The following is a 16,225-nucleotide window of genomic DNA, read 5'->3' as shown; positions in this document are numbered from 1 at the left end:
GGCTGTTTCCATGACTTGGAATAACATTGGCCTTCCATGAGGGATGTGGACCAAAAGACAAGGATCTTCTACTGATAAATAGAAGCTCTTAATTGGACAAGGAATCTAATCGTTCTACTATGAATCAGCCTTTAACATGTTGCAAAGGATTAAAAGGGATTATCATCACAGAGGAGGATGGCCACTTTCAGACAACCACTAAAGAGAATGAGTTCATCTGAGAGATGGGAAGCTAAGCAGCTAATAGCATCAAGGGTCTCATATGTGAGGGATTACCCCAATTATGATGCTGATGGATCTAGACTCTTGTATCAAGAGGAGCTTGAAGTTGAGCCCAATGAGGGTGAGCCAGCTTTCTCAAGAGGACAAAAAAGGTGTCACCGATGAAAATCGTTAAAAATCTAGATGGTTCATTTCAGAGTGCTGTTTTAGGCAAAGAGAGGAGAGAGTTGTGAGAGCAAGAAGCGCAACATCTCACATAGTGATCTCGTGGTGTAGGATTCTATACTACATATGACAATGCCTTTAAGTGAAGTGCTTGTGGATAGCTAGCTCTCAACGTATTCTATCATCATGCTTGATGAAGCACATGAAAGAATTTGGGCTACTAAAGACTTTAGTAAGGCATCAAAAATATTTGCGTTTTATATAAGTCACGTCAAATACACATAATGCTGAAACGTTGTCAAGGTACTTTTTTTATTGACATTTTTACTATTCAATATGATCCATACAAGCACAATCAATGCAATGCTTCTTGCATTGACCTCTTGCCCTTTGTGCCACAACATACTTTATCAACATTCACAACAAACTTTGCAAATCGACAACCAGAGCGTCTACAAACTGATGAAGAAAAATCTACATCAACATGTCGTAAAGGTTATTTATTTGCATCCAAATCTCCATGCGTATGTGTTTGCTTGGTGTCTGGGAAGGGCATGACTTCCATTCCTTTCAATTTATGAGGAGACCACAGAGCCGACTCTCCACCATACTTCTGTATGGCACCTTTATATAGTGTGCATTATATATGGTATGTAGTTTGTGTCATTTTTTCATTGCATGACAAAAAGTGTAACTACTTACATGGTTTTCATGTAGATAAAGCATCATTCTTTGCACACTTGGGGGTGACGTCTACTTGTTTACGAGGTTAGTGGTCCAAATTTTTGTTCGCATTTCTCCACGCTACAATCTTGTCGGGCCAAGGGCCAACCTAGGGGGTCATGGACCTAAGCCAAGGGCCTGGACTGTCAATGTGGAGTGGGGTCCTAAAACGGGCTAGGACTAGGAGCCAAAGGGCCTATATAAAGGGTGGCAAGGAGGTGGATCACCATGTCAGTCCCCTAGGTCTCATATTGGTATCAAAGCTTCAGGCTATTCTTGGAAAAGGAAGGCGTGGTCCTAAATTTAGAAAGCTTTTGCATGCTCTTGGTCGTGGAGAGCAAGGAGCACGAGGATGAAGCGGAAGAATCTGTGTGCAGGAGCCCTTGGATAGGGGGGAGGTCGAACTTGACCATTGCTAAACCGGTTGCAGAGGGCGTCTACGGATTCGAGTTGGCACGGGTAACAACTTTTGATTCTGTAGGCATCGGAGATATACCTCCTAGGCTACCCGGCTATGATGCTCTGTAGTAGCACAAGCAACAAAGCACGCCATAGCTGCTTGAAATTTTTGTATCTTTTTTCCCCACTTGTGGCCGCCCACAGTCAAAAGGGGTGGCGACTCTTAAGTTCCTTAAGGGGCATGCACACCCCAAACAATCTCCCCTACCCAAGCTCGGCAATCCGAAGCCACACACTCTCTAGACGACTACAAACAAGGTCACGTTGCACGTAATAACAGCAGTTGCTCCACCCTTTTCGGAAAGCCCTAATTTTTTGTGGAGCTTGCTTGATTTAAAAAAAAATTGGAATTGCTATCGAATTTAACAGCTTCTCGCCAAGGCTTGTTGTCGAGCAGTTTTCAGACATTGACATTGACATCACCACGGCCTTAATGTGCTAGCCGACCTTTGGTCCACATGAGTTGGTACGTATGCATGGGGCTATCCAAGGGCACAAGGTGCAGATATTGGTGGACAATGGTGCTTTGTATAATTTCATTAACGATAAGTTAGTGAAACGGCTCAAGTTGACCCAGCATCCACAGTCCATTACCAATTCAAAATACTAACAAGAAATCAGTAATATCCTCTCTCCATTCATGATACTGATGAGAGATATATGGCCATAAAAGAGGCATATGTGATAATCATTGATGAGCTGTTTATGTTGACACGAACGACTTTCGATCTTGTCATAAGACAGATTGTCAACATAACAAGAGGTATATTGGAAGATCCTCTCAACAAAAAGTACGTCATCTTGCTTGGTGACCTTGCCCAACTACCCCCAGTTTGTAATCACGCATAGGAACTTTATTACACGTCATATCACTAGCTCTATCCATTGGCTACACGCAACTTGCTACAGTATGTCATACTCAATAAGACATGCCACGGATCTCGACTTACTTAAGTTCTTGACCATCATTCGTGAAAGGAAACCTAATACTCATTAAATGAATTGTACCTTGGGTGCATGTATCATAGATAAGGCTCATGTTCCTGACTACATCAATAATTCCACTACAATAATTTGCACTCATAGATCAGACGTAACACCCTTGCTTTGAATAAATTATATAGCCAAAATGACATTACACAAGTCGAGATGAAGACGAACGCGAGAGATATCATTGTGCTCCAACAATGGCTCCTAAACCCTAAGTTCAATGAGCTGAACTCAGTTGCAATTGGTGCCCGCTGCATGGTGACTAAAAACATTGACTTGACAATCGGTGCCACAGATGGTGCCACATATATTGTGGATGGGATAACAAAAATTGCAGAAGGTCAAGTTACCGGCATCACTCTACTCATTCATTGCACTGGAAAAAATATAACACTTCATCGAACCAAGCACAAACGGACTTCAGTATATGGAACGTGGTACCATAAATCCACATTCCCCTTAACACTAGGATATGCCATGACCGGGCACAAAGCACAAGGAGCTACAATATCCAGCAGAGTTCTTCTAATCTTCAGAGATGCCTTTGCACCAGGCCTTGCTTATGTGATGATGTCACAAATTACAGCCCGCAAAAACCTGAATATACTTAGCCTGCCAATCCTTGATATGTTCTACCCCGTTCCACTTCAGATTGTTCATGGAACTCACTAGTAACCTTCCAAGTGTATATGTGCATGATTCTTGGATTTCGTCCATGACTTTGTTTTGCGATGATATATAGAATTTTTTAAACAACTGTGCAGCAATTGCTGCTTAAGTAACCAATATTTTATAAGACATTTCTTTGTTTTGCTTCCGTATTATCATGAGCTCAAATTTAATTCTTAATACTCTCTCATCGTATTTATTACTCTTTATTCTTCTAAACACATAATCTTCTTTTTCACACTCTTTCAGTGTTGATTTTTCACTACAAAATCTAATCATGTTATTGTTTCATGGAACGTCTACATCCAGCAAAATGAGCAACTCGAAGGTAAACCACTGTATAAGACGTATTTCATGGTGTGCTTCCAATTTATAACAATGTATCTACTAATTATAATTTCATGCACGTGCAAAGACTTCTTGAACTTTTCAAGTAGAACATTGCCTCGAGAAAACAACCCACGGCACAAGTACCGCTGTATCCAACCGAGAAGCAAATGCAACTCCTTAACATGGCAGGCTTCCATCCAATCACTTACATTAAGAGCTTTGCCAGCTTTATGGAACTGCAATCATTTATAGACAGATCCGTAGAGAGACTGAACTACAACAAAAGCATGGGCATCAAAAGACCAATAGGTTAGTTCTAAAGCCTGATCAAAGAGATCATCACAAAGCTAAACATCGAAACGGACATGCTCGAAGACATCATGACTGTTGAGGATGCTAATCGCTTACTTCATATAAAAACACCAATAAAGCCCTACATATTTGAAATGCTCCACTACGCCTATGATGTTGCACTCGAAGACCTATTAGACACAACAAACAGTGATGCTTGCGAGGTCTTAAAAAACTTCAAGAAACAATGCAACAATCAAGCAACATCAATCACAGACAAAATGCTCACATGGCGCAGAACACGACAACAAGAGCCACCTGTTGCTGCTCGAACAGAACATTTTAACAAGCAAAAGACAACGGATATAAGATATACATTATACTCCATCACGTGCCGCCAAAACGGATGCAAGAACATAGGCATCACGAACAGCTACAAAAGAAGAAAAGCAGAACACACTGGACATCCACCTTTCAAAATGTGTAAAAACATTCTGTGCTTCCAACTATTCGATGAAAACTTTTTTTCTTGAAGAACTTTTCGTTTGTAGCAATTTACATGTAGCACGTATACTAAAAAAGACATTCATCAGTAGATATAATAGCACAGCTTTGATCAGTATAACGTTTTGCAAGCTCACCCTCCTCACTGTAAGAAATACACGTTCTTGAAAAATGCAAGAAAGATGTAAAATTTTGTTGCGTACTGCTTGGTATGCGTCATTCACAGTTACCTTTCTACTATCGAAAGTTTTTTGCCTACTTAAGTCTCTCCTTCGTATAGTATTGCTCAATAAAACTTCAACCTCACATTTTTGGTGTTGTTCTTAGCCTCAAAATTTCACATCTAGTTCATTGCTTCGCTTTGGTGTTAGCTATTTTGATGCTTCGTAATTGAAAAAAAAATATTCCCATTGTGCATCCACAACATCTTCACTTTATTGTATCTACTTGTTCTGCTTCGATCACAAATGTCTCTATAACAAACATTTCTCTTTTAATAACGTCCTCAATTTGATCAAATTCTCAACTACCTTCTATAGCTAGGGCCACCAAGCAAAACTAGTTTTATATCTCCGTTATATATTCAGCCCTTTCTCAAGTAATGGCAGAAGCTTAAGTTGTCATGGTGTTTAAATGGTTAACATAACTTTCTTTAAATATATCTTCATAAGTTCAAAAAAATCTGACAAAGACTCAGACAAAACACAAGATCAAGACACACAAAGAACGAGGAAATTGAAGCAAAACTAAAATTTAAAAGTCAATAAAACAAAACAACTACTTAAATATGACTTCAACAACAGCAAAATCAAACTAAATGAAACAATTTATTTGAAGGAAAGTTTGAACAAAAACTCAGCTGTAAGGGCGTTTGTATAAAAGATAAGATAGTGTGAAGGACATAATTCCTAGGTTTCAAAGTCTTACAACAAGACACACAAAACAACAGAGCAAAATCTTAGATCCTAATCTACGTTATAGACTAAAATGAGATTCTATAACATGCAAACCTAGAATGAAGCAAAACACTACCATCTTCAATGCAACGTTGAATACTTTGACGACATGTGACATTTACCTCACTGCTTGGGAATAACTTGAGCATTTGTTTGCTACCGGGAGTTGAGCCTCTTTTCACACAAACACTATATACCACTTGGCTACGGCTCCAATGACGCCCTAATTCACTCACTGTATGCAGAGTAAACCAACCCTAAGTCCTCAAGTTTAAGTCTTAGATTCAGATGCAAAGGAGAAACCAACAAGATTTTACAAAATAAAAATAAAATTCATGAATACACACAACCATGCACACGAGACAGACAGCGCTTATGCTTGCAAAACATGAGATGACCACACCACTATGCTATCCCCGTTGCCCTTATGAGATGCAAGCAATTACCAAAAATAATCGGTGCTGACAGGCCCATGACAGATATTTCTGTCTACAATCAGATGAATCCCTAAATCTGACATGAAAGGGGGGAAAGGACACAGTTCACTTAACTTTTTTCTTTTTTTCTTTCAGAACCGTCATTTCCTTTGTCGAATCTATCCCTCCATTTGACATGAAAGGGGGGAAAGAACCAAGGTACATGAAATCGAGGGGGGAGAGATAGATTTGGCAGCCACTAGAGCTACATGTACTTACATGCCTAACTTCAACTCAAGCAGGGACATACTGAATACATGAAGGCACGCATCTATGATAAGAGTAAGAAAAAAAATTCCCAAAAACAAAATTTTATCGCAGTATACCCACGATTGAAGCAACCATGTATCAGACTTTTGAAGGCTGATATGATTATCAAAAACTATTTTTCAGTATGCCACCACCCTGAAAGGAAATCAGGGAAAATATACATTCCAGTGTATTAAAACTACATGGCACCTACACAAGAGGTGGTGAAAAAACTATATCTGAGTTTGTCTCCACTCTAAATGTAAACCAGGTAATATACGTATTTTGGTGTATCAAAACTACATGGCCCCTACTCAAGGGGTAGCCCCTACACAAGGGGTAGTGAGAGGTACTAACTCTTGTACACTAGACTCCCATGTTTCTTGGCATAAAATTACAACAAACTCCTGTGTGTGTATGTATAAAACAGCCACCTCTGTAAACAATCAATAATGAATTGGCCCTTTTAAAGTTGGTGGTGGTGTGGTCTCAACTGTCATGTTCACCTCCTCCTCGATCTTTCCTCCGTTCAGCAAGCTCCAGCTGCTCCATCCTTGCATCAGCTTTGTTATCCTCTCCATCAAGTTATACTCTTTGATTGGCTCTCCCCACGTCAAGTGGTGCTTCTGTAGCCATCTAAGAAATGGTTGAAGGTCCCAGCCAGTCCAGAAAATACTCTCTCTAGGTGGAAGTCTTGGTAGTACAAATTCTGAGTACACCTTGACAAAGGCAGGTGAATCGGTAGAGGTGGCTTGATTATAATCTTTATCAACAACCCCACCCTTATGGATACCAACCACATACCCTGGCAAGTGGGTGGGTATTATTGGCCCACCACTAGAGCCTTTTCCAGTGGTACACTTGTAATAGCACTTGACATCATCAAACATCCCAAGGGCTCCTGGGGAGCACAGCAAAGTCCCATCATGAAATGCTCGGAAGACTTCAAACAATTTCTGGTAGAGAGCATCATCTTCCAAATTGAGAAGAGCATATAACTTCTTTATGCCATGGTCAGCCTTGCCCTCAATCAGCTCCTCGTAAGCCTCGGTAATACTTGTCTGAGTACACGGATACGAAAATGCTGCCATAAATTTCTTGTTTTCAGCCATTTCCACCCCTGCACTGCATGGAAGTAGCACACAATCCACTGCTACATCTGTGGCTACAAACAGTGCCAGATCTTCATCGTCACTTTTGACTATGGCCAATGGCTTCGACGAACACTTAAAGCTGAAAGTATCAAACTCTGATCTGTTCACAGCCTTGCCAAAACAACCTCTCAACTCTGAAAAATTATGTTGTCCAAAGTCGAGATTGCCATGGTTAGCGTAGGTTAAGTTTACATCATTCTCACAAAAGCTATGCCCTGTTGTAAAGGATAGAGCTTCATTGTTAGAGCTTGATGGACATGCAACCCAGCATGTAAAGGCCTTTACCCCTTTGGTTGAGGTTGATGTTCCTCGTGCTCTAAATAGTGTCTTGAGGATTGATTCCACACCCAAGCACGGAGTGTTGAAAAAGGGTTTTGTAGGGCTGCTTTTCTTTGACTCCAGCTGCGTGGGTGGTATCAACAAGCTTCTTGATCTTTCTGACACCTCGTATAGCCTACAAAATTGGATGCTTCCATTGGTGGAATTGTCATCCATGCATGCCCGCTCTGCCACGGAAGGCTCTTCCACCATGCCAGTTTCTTCTAAGAGTACAAACTTGCGTACTGGCTGTGGATCATCATGTAAGACTGCAACATCAAGAAATACCTTTGGCTGGCCATGGGCAAGCTGGTCCGCATTCATGGACCCATGATCAATTGAATTGGAATTCAAAAGACCATCATTTCCTGAAATGAAATGCCAGAAACAAGCATATTGAGATATGAGCCTCATAACACAATCATTTTCAAAGGCAATTGGCATATAGACCTGAATTCAAATTTAGACTTCAATGCAAGCATAATAAGGCCATCGTTAGGTGCACACATGCTTGAATTTGCAAGCCTATTGAGGCCACTATCTAGTGCATGCAGACCTGAATTCAAATTGTAGGTTTCAAAGGCTATTTTGGATTGTAACCACTTGGGACTATTGATCAAACAAATTTAAACTCTATGCTATCATAATATACAACACTCAAAGATAGTCAAGACAAATACCTAGAACTGAAGCAGCAGTCAAGGTAACAGTGGAGACATCTGATCTATCATAGTGCAATTAAAGATTTGTTTCACGGCACTGTCAGACCACCAGGCGCTTGCTGTTGCTGCTCCCTGCACGCCATCGCTGCCCCTTCCCTGCACGCCGCCCTCCTCGCTGCCCTCAGCCCCGCTCAGCACCCCCCTTCCACTTCACTTCCAGCAGCAGACAGAGATGGACGCTCGTGCCCCACCACAGAGGGACTCTGATGAAGCCCCCTCGTCCGACCCCGCCGAGCCCTCCATCCGACTTGCTCTATCGCCAGCAGAGCAAGCGAGCCTTGCAGCAGAGGTGGAGCGCCTTCAGGCTACCTCCGTCATCCGCAACATCATTGGCAGTCATCCCAGCAGAGGGGAGGTGCGAGACCTCCTTGAGGCCCATCTCCTTGCAGAGGTGGGAAAGATCGTTGACATTCAGCTTCTCGGGCGCGTGTACTACCAGATTGAGTTCGAGACTTCCGAGACGGCTGCCAAGGTCATTTTGATGAGCCCGCTGGCCATTCGTGCAGTGAGGGCTCATTTTCGACAATGGCGCCATGGTTTCGACCCGGCTACAGACGTTCTTGTCGGGGAAGCAGATTTACCCATCTCGGTTTGCTTCCTTGGCTTGAGGAGAGAATACCTCCCACTTCTGTCCAGGATTGGTTCCGAGATCGGAACAGTTTTGGAGACTCCACGCAAGGCAGCTTCAGTTGCTACCAAGGCAGCAGGCATTCCCACAGTATGCGTTTTGGTTCGGGACACCCACTCTCTCCCGAAGGTAGTGCTCCTACCCAAGGTGAGTGGTGGCTGGCTCAGCCAGAATGACTTTTACCGCGTGTTGTTGTCAGCTGAGCCTCAGTCAAAGAGCAGAGATGCATGCAGAGAGCAGGTGTGGACACAGATGCCTTGTTTGGTCACTGAGGAGATGCGCCAGAGGCTTGAGCTACCCCTCCAGCCGGATGAGATTCATGATGCTCACGTGGCGGTTGCCGAGGGGAGGATGGCTTGACTTTGAGCTTCTTTTTGGAGTACTGGGAGGTACTTGGTCACGATTTGTGTAGCGCTTATCGGTACATTCTGCACACTGGTGAGATGCCTGACAATCTGAGCAAAGGATTGATCTTTCTCATTCCCAAGGAGGGAGGATCACTGGACGAGATGAGGCAGTGGCGACCCATCACCATTCTCAACTCAGCCTACAAAATTTTGGCGAAGGCTCTGAGTTTGAGAATCCAGCCGCTGCTAGAGAGCCTCATACATGGGACGTAGACAGGCTTTGTCAAGGAGCGTAGCATCCTTGACAACATCTTCACTCTCTGGGAGGCGACGGCCTTGGCTCAGCTCAAGGGAGAGGACCTCGTCGTACTTCTTCTCGACCTTGAGAAGGCATATGATAGAGTGGATTGGGATTTCTTAGAGGGCACTCTACATTGCATGGGGTTCTCAGATGCTTGGATCAGGGGGGTGTCAGCTCTATACAGGCGTGCTCACAGTCAGATGCTTTTGGCAGGGGGAAGAGGGGATCGCTTTTTGCTCACGCGATCGGTTCGACAGGGATGTCCTCTTGCCCCCTTCTTCTTTCTTTTCTACGCTGAGGCGATGAGCAGATATTTGACTTCACAGGAGGTGGGTCTGAGAGGCCTACAACTGCCCATCAAGGAAGAGGAGCTTTTGGATGCAGAGTTTGCAGATGACTCAGGGTTGTACTTGGAGGGCCAACAAGCAAATCTACATAGGTGTGAGCAGGCTCTTGAGCTGTTCTGTTGTGCGTCAGGGGCATTGATCAACTAGAGGAAGACAGTGGCTTTCTGGGTTGGCAGTGGCCAGACTGGTCAACAAGAGAGGGTTTTAGGTGGATCGCCCTGGGACACCTATACGATACCTTGGTTGTCAGGTTGGCTTGGATTTGACACCAGAGCAGCTGATTGCTCCTTTCCTCCTCTCTATTCGGAGGAAGTTACTGCATTTGAGCTCAGCGCGGCTCTCTCTTGCTGACAGGGTCGTAGTGTCCAACCAGGTGCTCTTGGCTACTATGTGGTACATTACATCTTGCTGGATTTTCTCTAGCTCTTGCATCAGCCACGTAGAGAGGTTGGTTGGTGTTGGCAGCCTAGGCCAACTAGGCCATATGTAACTTCAATTTCCCTTATAATAAGCCTGGTCTACTTTTGAACTCTCTTTTAATCAAAGACGTGTTCTTGAATTATGGGAGAACCTTGTAATCCTTTTCATTTTGATCTTACGGAAGCCGGGATGCTAAAAGCATTTCCAACTTGTAAATATTGAGTAGGTTGACCTTACATTTTTTATCTCTTTTGAGAAACCAAGTGACCTTAGTATATAAGGCACTTAGGTCATTTGTAAACAATAACTTTTGAATTGATAAGTGGATTACGAGAACTCTGTGTCGTGAGTGAGAGAGTGAGAATCTGTGTATCTTCATCTTGATGCTACGTGCCACTACCTCATCCGATTGACGAGCCGACCACGTCAACGCCGTAGCCTCGCCGAGAGCTACGCGCCTATAGCCAACATTGCACGCGAAGCGCACAGAAAGAGTCCGTCGGCTACCAGCTTCAAACGGTCGTAAGTACCTCATACGAACTCCGTTTTCGATGATCAAGTACTTGTTAGAACCAGGGCGAGATTATCTTCGTGTAGATAGCTTCAGAGTTAGGTTTTGCGGAGTTCCAGAATTCTGACCTGTCTTATAGTGCGACTGTATTTGAGAGGGTTAGTGTAATAGACTTGGACACTCCAAGCCAAATATGAATAGCAACACACAAACAAATCTTCAAAACAACTGGACAAAACTTTAACAGAGAGAGGGAGTCAGAAGAGGGAGAGTCAGCACGGCACGGCGAAGTTCCGCACCCAGCAGCATTGGCCCCAAAGACTGGCGCCCCTTTCGGTATTTCTTTATTATTACTTCTCAAAGGTACAACTCCCGAGGGCTCTCCTCTCTGAGACTCTGCGTCCAGATGCTCTGCAGAGTGAGAGGCCCAAGGGCTCTTATAAATTACAAGGGTTGCCCAAAAGCAGAGCCCCAAAAGCTTCAGTTCCAAAAGCACTTGACCCCAAAAGCTATTGCTCTGAAAAGCTCACACAAAACTGCCAAAAACAGCCAGCGTAATTTTCGGAAATCTGTACAGCTGACACGTGGCAGTCTCCGCAAAATCCGGGCTTTTCCATACGGCCTGTCCGTACAGCTTGCCACGTCAGCATCCGATCGCTGAAATTGGGTCCTGCTTTATTTTTAAGGTTTTAGGCCCCTCGACCAGGTTCCATAAGTTGGACACAACTTTATAAACTTATAGGGTCACTTATTACAAGGTTCGGGCCACACGGCCGAGTTTATAAGTTGTCCAACTTCTTTTACTGATCCTTTCCTTTAGGGTGGCCTTCATCTGTCCTTTAGGCCATGCCACGTCATCACTTTGTGACATTCCCCCCTCTTGAAAGAATTGTAATCGCCCTCGATTACTCCTGCAAAATAGCCAGAGGACAGAAACTTTCTTCAGTAGACACTGACTCTATGTACTCAAGCACTAGACTCCACAAATCTAGCACAAATACAAAGACATCAGTCACTGAGCAATCACAGTTCTGTCACAGTTCTTAGATACAAAAAATGATCATTGTAACCATTTAGCAATCACATCCAGACCGTACTGATCTCTGATGGATCTCTCGATTGACTAAATCTCGTTACTATCATCTTTATATCCTCACATTTCAATCAAGCAAACCATGCCCACGACTATCTCCACAAGACAGTACATCCACATAGCATGCAGTTCACAAGAATCATCACACTCAGTTCACACAGAACACCATGTTTCAATCATTCAAACAATCTAGCCATCTCATTCCATCTAGAGCTCTTGATGCACCTAGATCACTGTGCAGTCATCTCATCCTTCCAGAACTCTTGATGCACTTACACCAGTATCTAATCATCTCATCCAGATAGAAATCTTGACGTACTAGAGTCTGATTCAATTCACATTTACTTAGGCATCGCATCTAGATCTCACCGATCTCTTACAGATGTCTATATATGCACTAAGTTCAAATCACATTCTTTCTTATGCATCACACCCAGATCTCACCGATCTCTAATAGATGTCGAGATGCATTAACTAGTTCAGTAGACACGGACTCTTTAGTACCCATGCACTAGACCTCACAAGCTAGCACATTCACAAAGACGACAGTCACTGAACATTCATATCACATTCACATCACTGTCCCTGTCGAGATCTTAGATGAGAATTATGATCTTTGTAACGTATCTAGCAATCACACCCAGACCACACCGGTCTCTGACGGATGTCAAGATTGACTAAATCTTGTTACCCATCACTTCATCATCACCCCTCAGGTGAATCAAGACAGAATGCTGCAGACATTCTATCTTCAATGGACATGTGCTCAAACAATACACACATGAGAGAGCACATGTACACACAACAATCTTAGGAATTCCCATTTAAAAGTATTTAGCTCTTACTAAAAAATCATCCAGCAGAATACTACAGCCTGTGAGTATCCTTGAAATCCACTCAAGAAATCAGTGACTTTTTCTACGTTCTTTGGCAACCTGTTGACAAAGGAGCGGAGAAACTCCCCTCTCGTGCAATCGGCCGCTGCACCAGGTTCAACCAGCTGTGCTGCCGTCTGCAACCTCTGGAATAGTCGCAGCTAATCCAAAAGCCTCAAGGTAAAGCTCTAACAACCGAGGAGTATCTGCTAGATCCTCCTCCTCCATCCTTTTGGCATCCCATGCCAGGTAATTCCTGAACTTAACCAGGTATCTCTTATCAGCTTACCTTTAACTTTCCTTTCCTTGTGAGCCAGGATCTGTTCTGGAACGAGAATTTCCTCAGTCTCTTCCACTTCCGGCTGCGCATCCGGCTCTACATCCACTGGCACCTCACCCTTGAAAGGCCTCAATAGACTCACATGCAAAGCATTGTGAATCTTCCAAGTATCGGGCAACCGCAATCTCAATGACACTTGACTTATCTTTTCCTGTACCTGGAAGGGCCCATAGTATCTCATACTTAGCTTTGGAAAAAGCCTCTCCTTACCCTTCCGCTTCCTTAAGCGTGCTTTCTCAAACCTGAGTAGCACCCAGTCATTCACCTTTAACTGTAAGTTGCACCGATGCTTATCTGCTGCCTTCTTATGCCGCTCTTGAGACTTCTGCAAAGCCTCTCTTACCTTGGCAAAGGCAGTTTCCAGATCTTGAGTGTACTGATCCGCCTCAAAGTGTTGGGGTATAAAGCCCAATGTGGTCGCCCAGGTAAGTGGGCGATCCGCCAGGTATGTACACATATTCTTTTGTAAAAACCTAATAAGAACTCACTATGCTCTACACATTACAATAGAGCGAGTTCACCATATCGTCGTACTCTTCTTCTCGCACTCTCTCTCTCTCGCGTCGCACTTCCGCTCGTACTCCTTCAATTGGTATCAGAGCTCAGATCGAGGCTCGGGGCAGCATTGCAGGAGGCTAGAGTCACCAACTCAGATTGGAGTGAAATTCGACAGGCGAAGACACGGCCCCAAATCTCGGCCACCGTTCGGCTTCGACAAAGGTCTGCGCAAGCCATTTTCGACTACGTGGTCTCGACGGGTGCAGATCCGACTCTGCAAATTTGGGGTTTTGGGCCTACGACTGTAGGTGCTGAGGATATCGACACTCCCAGAGTGTTGATTTGTGGCTATCTACACATCGAAGGACGGCTCACAGTTCTTGGAGGTGTCACATACGACACAGGCGTACCTACACACAGACTATAGGCGATATCCACTAGTTCATCAGGTAGCTTGTGTTTGCTGCTTGATATTCCAGATTTCATCCTGACATTGCAGGTACTTCCACATGGGATGTATTGTCAGAGATGATGTATGTCTGTTGAGGGTTTGCTGGCTGTGAGTCACGCAGCAAACAACCGCCGCAGCGGTTACAGCATACAGTGGGAAATTTATGGATGTATGATTTTGTGGGAAGTCTATGTACTGTCAGATCTACTGCAGCCTTTGTTGAGGGTCGAGTGAGGTTTTATTGAGCTGGGGGATTCTCGAATGTTGAGATCCTTTCGGTGATATAGGTCTTGGAGCGATCCCTCGAGCACCCTTAGATAGGCAGCTAGGATGTATTGACTGTGAGTTAGACAGTTGGGATTGCATCTTTGCTTTACTGCCGTTGAGGCATTGTCGCAATCTATGCTTGCAGGACAGTGACAGGACAGTTAGAGACAGTACAGGTGCAGGACAGGTTTACCCACAGCTTACAGTGTCAGAGAGACAGTGATTTTTGAGCTGTTTTTTGGTCTGTTTTTAGTACACCAGAGCCATTTTACAAAGGAGACTCTGCCAAAATTTCTGCAGAATCTGAAGCTTTCTTGGTTCATTTGACAGGTTGATATTGGTTCAGAGGTCAGTTTACAAGGGAAACTCTGCCGAATTTTTCCCAGAAAAGTAAACTACTGTGAAGCGTAGCTATGGCTGGATCACAGGACACTGCTCTTTACAATATCAAGAAGCTGGATGGAACCAATTTCCCATTGTGGAAGAAGTAGATTTGGCACGTGTTGGTACAAAAGAAGCAGATAAAACCTATAAAGCTCAAGGGGATAAAACGAGAAGATATGGACGAAGATGAATGGAGCGAAATGGATGAATTGGCACTTTCTACCATTATGCTGACTTTGGCAGAAAGCGTTTACTTCAATGTAGCAGACGAGATGTCGGCTTATCAAGCATGGTTAAAGCTGAGTGATCTTTATGAGAAGCAGAGTGCAGCTTCACAGGTATACTGGCTTAAGAAGCTTGTTGACTTGAAGATAAAAGAAGGGATACCTATGTCCAATCATCTGAATGAATTCAACACAATCTATAGTCAGTTGTCAGCTCAAGGTGTCAAGTTTGATGAACCTGTTAGAGCTATGTTCCTGTTGATCACATTGTCGGAAAGTTGGGACACTTTTCGCACAGCTTTGAGTAATTCTGCACCTTCAGATGGTTTGAACATAACAGGTGTAGAAGGAAGTCTGCTTACTGAAGAAACCAATAGAAAGACAATGGACAAAGGCAAAGGAACAGCCTTAGTTGTCAGGGGTAGGACCAAAGAAAAGTACAAAGGTGGGAAGAGGAATCAATCTCGTAGCAAGTTCCGCAGTGCTAAAGGCAAGAGTGACATAGAATGCTACCATTGTGGCAAGAAGGGTCACATGAAAAGAGACTGCAGAGAATGGAAAGCAGAAAAAGGCAAAGAGAAAGCTGAAGACCATGGTGAGAAGAACAAGTCCTCAGTGAAGATTCAAGAAATAAATGTGACAAACACTGTTGCAGAAGATGACAGTCTAGTGTCAGGAGACATCTACTTCTTGAAGAATACAACGGACTCAGCTCTTCTTACAGCATCTGATGGAAATGCACTGAGTGACTGGATTATAGACTCAGGGGCATCACTTCATGTGTCTCCAAACAAGGAGTGGTTTACCTCTTATGTGACCACTAAAGATCATGTTCGGCTAGGCAATGGGCAGACATGTGAGATCTTAGGTGTTGGAGATGTTCAATTGAAGTTTCAGAATGGCTCTTCTTTCACCCTGAAGAATGTGAGACATGTTCCCGCAATTACAAAGAGCTTGATCAGCACAGGTTTACTTGATGATGCTAGCTACGCCACCACTTTTGGACAGAACATGTAGAAGATATCCAAGGGTTCTATGTCAGTAGCACATGGAGTAAAGTTTGGAGGACTTTACATGATTTATGTATCAAATGTCTTTAAAAATGTAATTAATGTAACCGAGCAGCCGAACGTTTCTTTGTGGTTATTTGCCTGGCTTTTCATTTAATGATTTTGAATTCTGTGAACATTGTCTGTATGGTAAGCAAACACAGCAGCCACATAAGCATAGAAGCAGTAGAAGAGATACACAGTTGGCACTTGTTCATAGTGATTTGTGTGGACCTATGCCTAACCTATCTCTAGGGGGAGC

At 43.5% G+C, this 16,225-nt stretch overlaps 1 protein-coding gene across 1 annotated transcript; it reads right to left on the bottom strand.

Annotated features, from left to right (window-relative positions):
- Positions 1-6,139: 6,139 nt before the first annotated feature.
- On the bottom strand, positions 6,140-8,324 carry LOC147434847 (uncharacterized). Its single transcript, XM_086491250.1, has 2 exons — positions 8,187-8,324; positions 6,140-7,874 (listed from the first exon to the last, which is right to left on the bottom strand). The coding sequence occupies exon 2, from the start codon at positions 7,828-7,830 to the stop codon at positions 6,481-6,483; it is 1,350 nt and encodes a 449-aa protein (XP_086347376.1). The 5' UTR covers positions 7,831-7,874; positions 8,187-8,324; the 3' UTR covers positions 6,140-6,480.
- Between the last annotated feature and the right edge of the window lie 7,901 nt (positions 8,325-16,225).

The sequence above is a fragment of the Adiantum capillus-veneris genome, chromosome 19 (assembly GCF_014529385.1).
Source record: "Adiantum capillus-veneris isolate H3 chromosome 19, ASM1452938v2, whole genome shotgun sequence".
Classification (NCBI taxonomy): Eukaryota; Viridiplantae; Streptophyta; class Polypodiopsida; order Polypodiales; family Pteridaceae; genus Adiantum; species Adiantum capillus-veneris.
Note: the sequence above shows the minus strand (reverse complement) of the source record. Positions and strands in the feature narration are given on the sequence as shown.